We start from the raw sequence: 6,000 nt of genomic DNA, 5'->3' as shown, positions 1-6,000 counted from the left end.
GTATCAGGAAGGAGGAGTTTCCTGTTTGACATGTAGAAGAATGTCACTAGCTATCTGATGTTACTTTCTTACCTGAATAGAAAGGAAACTGAAAGTGATATAGAAGTTCCCAGAGCAGCTATCGTCTCTCTCATGTCACTTGAGTTCTGAACGAAAGAGAACTTCACAACATCATGAAAATGAGGACATTTTTCTCCTGCAAACAGAAATATAAAAGGAGAATCATGGATACAAGACTTCAGATCAACCAGAGACTAGCACTGTGGAGTGACAGTGTAACGGAACAAATATCTGGAACCAGAAAGACATTATCAGATCCAAGCCAGCAAAACAGAAATGGATATCAGGCTGCTGGTGTTGAGCACTTTACTGGTTGCAGTAAGTGGGCGCTTGCACAGGAGACTCTGCCCGAAATCCCGCTATTTATCAGTGACGTCCTCTGACATAACAACACTAAAGGAGCTGCAACATGATCATGAAAAGAACATGTCTACCAACGCAATGAGATGCTACAGAAGAATGCTGAGACACAAACCATCTGTATGTGACCTTACGCAGAGGAATCGTCTCATCCTGACTTTGGAGCGGGTGTCACTAACAGTTGAGGTTCTGACGAACATGTCTGTATCTGCTCAGAATGAAACTGTAAAACAGGCACTTATGGTTTTCCTCAAACTGAAAGATGATCTGATGGTCTGTAGAGGATCTCCTGAAAACAATGAGTCTACGTCACCTGAGCTGAAGCTGTGGCTGCATCACCTCCAGCATTTTAAGGAAACAGCATCTCCAGATTGTGTCCAGGAAGCTGTAATACTGAGCCTTATTCCTCTGAGGGTGGAAGATGTGACATGTTGGGCTCTCAACCACTAACCTGCACTTCTGCATCAAATAAACTCCCTACTGTAAGCACAGATAAGTCTCTTATGCTATATCTGAACATATTAGAACCAGGAAGACCATCAGGATGAAGGATAGGCAGTAAAGGATGGACTTTTTCAACATAGACATATTCTTCTATACCTTACGACTGAAGGACATACAGTACTACTTTAAAAGAAGTATCTACTCATCTTTGATCTACTACAACCTATAGGAAATTCATCCATAAAGTACATTCCTGAAATTTACAACTACAGGATTTATCCACTATTAACCTATCCTACAAGGGATTTGGTAAACACAAACTTATATATCATAAATGGACCTAATTGTTTATCCCAGCAGACAAGATTCCTTATCAACCCAAAAATGACTGACCTACTCTCTACACAGCACAAATTCTGTGGAGAGTAGTAGTAGTCAAAAGGATTTTTTTTTGTGATGTGTGCTTACAATTATTTTTTAACCTATAAGTATTTAATCTTATTTATTTATTATTTTATCTTATCATATCTGTTTATATTCATGTTAAAACCTGTAAGTTTTTAATATTATTTATTTATTATTTATATTACATAAGTTATTAAGAACATTTTTTTTACAAGTTTCTAGCTCCCTGGAGGATGCAATATATCTGTAATTGATTAATGTTAAAGAAAAAATATTTTATTGATAAATGCATATGTTGTATATATATATATATATATATATATATATATATATATATATATATATATATATATATATATATATATATATATGTATATATAGTTGTGAAAGGGGAGTTTCTTGACGAATGTCTTTATGTTTAATTTTGACCAATATGTTTTTGATATTATTTATTTAATATTATTTATAAGTTATTAAATTATTTATTTCACATGTTTCTAGCTACATTCAAATGTATATATACACTTGTGCAACTAATAAATATAATGTAGCAAAGTATTATACAGACAGTTGTGTTTAATCTTTTTTTCAGAAGTTTGTGTTTTTGTGTAACTTTCTGTACACTATTTATGCAAGTGTTGGCTCTGTAAAAAGAAAGAAAAGGACTTCTAATTGGATGATGTATGACACAGTTCACTATGTAACAGAACAAACCATTAAATTCCAGATAATCACAAGAGGAATGCTTTGAATTTTGAAAATCAAAGTATGGTTAGATCCTTCTATCATTATATGCCTACCCACCAAGGTAGGTAAGAAGAGGGTAACGGCAATATGAAAACCGGATTACCAATGGTATCCTGAAATCACATATATCTGAAAAAAAATCGACATATACAAAAACTGCTTCCCCGGCATTATACACAGGCTACATTGCATATGAACAAAGGAGAGGAAAATAACATTGCCTGCTAGCAGTTGTCAACCTCAAACTACTGTACTATTAAAACTGTGCCAGTGGGAGAACTTATATGGGCTAGGAGAAATAGTTTGGATTATAAGTCCCTTGGGTCAGAAACTGAGATCATTATGGAAAGATTAAAGCTGGATACACACTATACAACTTTTGTTGTTTGATTTCCTTTGGATTTACCAAAACCATGTAGGGTAAGGGCCTGCCTGATTGCATACAAATTGAAAGCGTTTAGGTTTGACCTCTTATTATATGGTTTTGGTAAATCTAAAGGAAAAAATCTAAAGAAGATTGTATACTGTGTATTCAGCTTAAGAAAGAGAAAATATATACAGTGTACTCTGAATGTAGCTAATAAAATATACAGGAGGGGCGTGGCCTGAGCTGGCATGGAGATAGTCGCCTAATTCTACAGATCCATCCGCCACAGGAGAAAGCCACTGATATTTTGAGGTAATCTCGCTTTGCACCCTCCACCGATTATGGGGACAGCTTCCCGAACCTCTTCAGCATCCCGCTCGAGATCCCCAAGAGACCTGGCTGGGACACAGGGGCAGAACATCCCGGAGATGTTCCGGGCGGGTAGAGGCAACATGGCGCCCTCCCGCCACTCACAGGGGCCCTCCTCACAACCACCCTCCCAACCTCACCATATGCCCACTCCGCCACCTCAATTACTGCCCCCGGCCGATGGGGAAGATGGGATAGAACTAAGGCCGCACCCGCCCTTAACCATTCTGGACCTCCGCTCCGTGGCGGATGATATTAAAGACGCACTAGCAGCCGCCATTTCGGAACTTAGACTAGACCTCAAGTCCCTGAACGATAGGATCCAGGTGGTAGAGAACGTGTCTGACCATCATGAAGTAATCCTCCAGTTGGTCACGGAAGATATAGACTCACACACCCGACAGCTGCGTGACATGCAAAGACACGTCGAAGACCTCGACAACAGAGGCAGAAGGCACAATCTGCGTATTAGAGGCCTGCCGGAGACTTTTGAGGGAGATCAGATCTCCACGGCTATAGTATCCATCTTTAACTCCCTGCTTGACCGGCCCGCACACACCCCTATTGTCATGGACCGTATCCATCGCGCATTGCGCCCCAAAGGCAGGGACACAGACCCACCAAGGGACATTATCTGCTACATAGTGGACTTCAGGCTTAAGGAGGAAATCCTCAAAATGGCGCGAGGCAGACCCCAGATATTGCATGAAGGGACCCCAGTGCAAATCTACCAGGATCTCTCCGGTATTACTCTTCAACACAGACGAGACCTGAGACCCCTGCTAGAAACCCTGAGGGACAGACAAATACTGTATAAGTGGAAGTTTCCCTTCTGCCTCTCTGCCTCCACACACGGCCGCACAGCGATCCTCAAAGTCCCAGAAGACCTTCCCCACTTCTGTGCCACCCTTGGCATCCCCTTGATACCGGTACCGAACTGGTACGCAGCTTTTCGCCCCCGCACAGGGATGCCCAGAGAAGACCCTATGGAGACGCAAGCGCCTCGGCTCAACCGGAGACGTTCACCCTCCGCTCACAGGAGCATCACTACACACCGCTCATACCACCGTACCAACAGCCCAGACGCCTCCCCTAGATCTCGGGGAACGCGCAGGGGCCGTAACCGGCATGTCTAAAGCGGCCTTGTCCGCCTTAATGTCAGTAAAGGCCAACCACAATACCCGAGGCTTTCGACACGATGCAAAGTTTGAATTCCTACTGACTTTCATTGTTCGTTTTATCTTTTTTTTTTACTTTTTACTCCTTTTTTCCTTTTTTTTGGCGAAACCATCTCAGAAGGTTACACTGGATCGATAGCAGGGCAAGCCAGCCGGATACACCGGATGGTAGGCTATCTCCCCCTCAACTCAGCGCCAAAGAGATGCTACTGCACGACCGCCCTCGGATCTAGCTCAGCGACCGCCCACAACAACTGTCCTTGGTCCGGTGGGTGGATGTCACTGCTAACTATCGCGAGACTTCAGCCGGACACCCGAGCCCACGACTACGACACCCACACTGCCTTGCGAAGACGCACCACGCCCATACTCCAACGTGCTCACGCAAGATCTCCTGCTGTACGCATGCTCGCCTACCTGACAAGCCACCAACACCGATCAGAAACGGCACTTCATCCTTGGCTGCTGCACACTTGGCAACTGACAACCTCAGCAACTACCTGCATGGAGACCTCAGTACCACAGCGGCCTACAATAAGATACTCTCCTACCCATTGCCACGGTGGCGCATCACAACGACACTCCTGCATTCCACCTGCACATCGACAATCTGTGGATCCCACCAAGACGCAATACCCATCACCTTCGCATACTGGAGTATGAACTAGCTGGTACATCCACCTTATGGTCTATTGTATACGGTGCAACGACTTCACCGTTCTCTCCTAATTTTTTTTTTTTTTTTTGATTAAGAGAGACTACTGAGGGTGGTGCTCTCAATATTGCCAATATCCACCTTCTAAGGTTTCGGATGCCTCCTTTTACTTAATTTATGCCCCTTTCAGAGGCATTTGGTCATGAACCAGTTGTGCAAGCCCTTGGGAGAAGTAACTTCCAGTCGCCAACCTAGGCCTCAACGGCCTTCGCCACTACATCACTCCCTTAAAGGAGTGGACTGAGGCGCTACTCGACTTGACGTCCGCCGCCTCTCTTCGGCTCTGCCCCAACCCCAATATCTGCCACACCTGGCGCTGGAGGTTACCTTGCCCACAGGTCTTTCTTTGTTTCACTGTTTGTATGTTTAGATAAGCTGCCTAATCTTAAACCCTTTATGCGCCAAGGTTAATCACCGCTCCTAACATGCTACCCCATATTATGTACCTACCATTCTTGTTCAACCCGTCTATCAATCACACCTCAGTAATTGGCTGCAGAATTTCCTGTGGTGGAGGGCTTCGTCCTCACCCTCATTACACATCACCCTCACTTTCTCCATCGCCTGGCTGCGGTCAACCCCCACTTGGGCCTGCGCTGGGCCTACGTCTCACCCACGGTATACGTCTCCTCACGCGGGACCGACACTCAACCGATCCATAATTTTAGAGGCACGAGGACACTCCGTTCCACACCTCTTCGGTACCCCCCCCACCTAACCCACGTCTACCACGCAAATTAGCTTTTCTCATCAGACATTCTCCACCAGACGTCCCCTACTACTTACCGACCCTATCCCCCTCCCCCCCTCCCCACGACGGCGGCCATGACAAACTATACCTCCACGCAGGGAGCCACGCCACAGCTATCAAACTCCCTCAAACTATACTCAATTAACATAAGAGGGCTTAATACCCCTGAAAAAAGGTCCCAACTACTAGCATCCCTCAAACAATCCAAAGCACACGTAGTGTTAATTCAGGAAACACACTTTCGCACAGATTCCATTCCTAAATTTCACAGCCGCTACTTCCCCACGATAATTAACGCCTCCAACGTAGAGTCGAAATCTAAAGGGGTCACAACACTCATCTCCAATCAATGTCCATTCTTGATCACAGATACGCTAAAGGACCCAAACGGAAGATACCTTTTCATAAAAGGCACTCTCCACCAGCTACCCTACACTATCGCTAACATTTACGCGCCAAACTCGGGCCAGGTCTCCTTTTTCAAAACAACCTTACAATTGTTGACTAGTTTCCAAGTCGGTACACTTATTGTCGGCGGGGATTTCAATGTCCCACTGAACCCATCTCTAGACACCTCCAACGGGTCATCATTCCTCACCCATAG

The 6,000-nt window shown here is 44.5% G+C and overlaps 1 protein-coding gene across 1 annotated transcript; it reads left to right on the top strand.

The window, feature by feature from the left end:
* Window positions 1–336: 336 nt before the first annotated feature.
* LOC141124605 (interferon lambda-2-like) lies at window positions 337–870 on the top strand. The gene has a single exon (XM_073612275.1). It carries the CDS (start codon window positions 337–339, stop codon window positions 868–870), a length of 534 nt encoding a protein of 177 aa, XP_073468376.1.
* Window positions 871–6,000: the final 5,130 nt, after the last annotated feature.

The sequence above is a fragment of the Aquarana catesbeiana genome, linkage group LG01 (assembly GCF_042186555.1).
Source record: "Aquarana catesbeiana isolate 2022-GZ linkage group LG01, ASM4218655v1, whole genome shotgun sequence".
NCBI lineage: Eukaryota > Metazoa > Chordata > Amphibia > Anura > Ranidae > Aquarana > Aquarana catesbeiana.
Note: the sequence above shows the minus strand (reverse complement) of the source record. Positions and strands in the feature narration are given on the sequence as shown.

Excerpts from the sequence above, each read along its gene's own strand:
- LOC141124605 (XM_073612275.1), top strand. The coding sequence starts at position 337 with ATGGATATCAGGCTGCTGGTGTTGAGCACTTTACTGGTTGCAGTAAGT.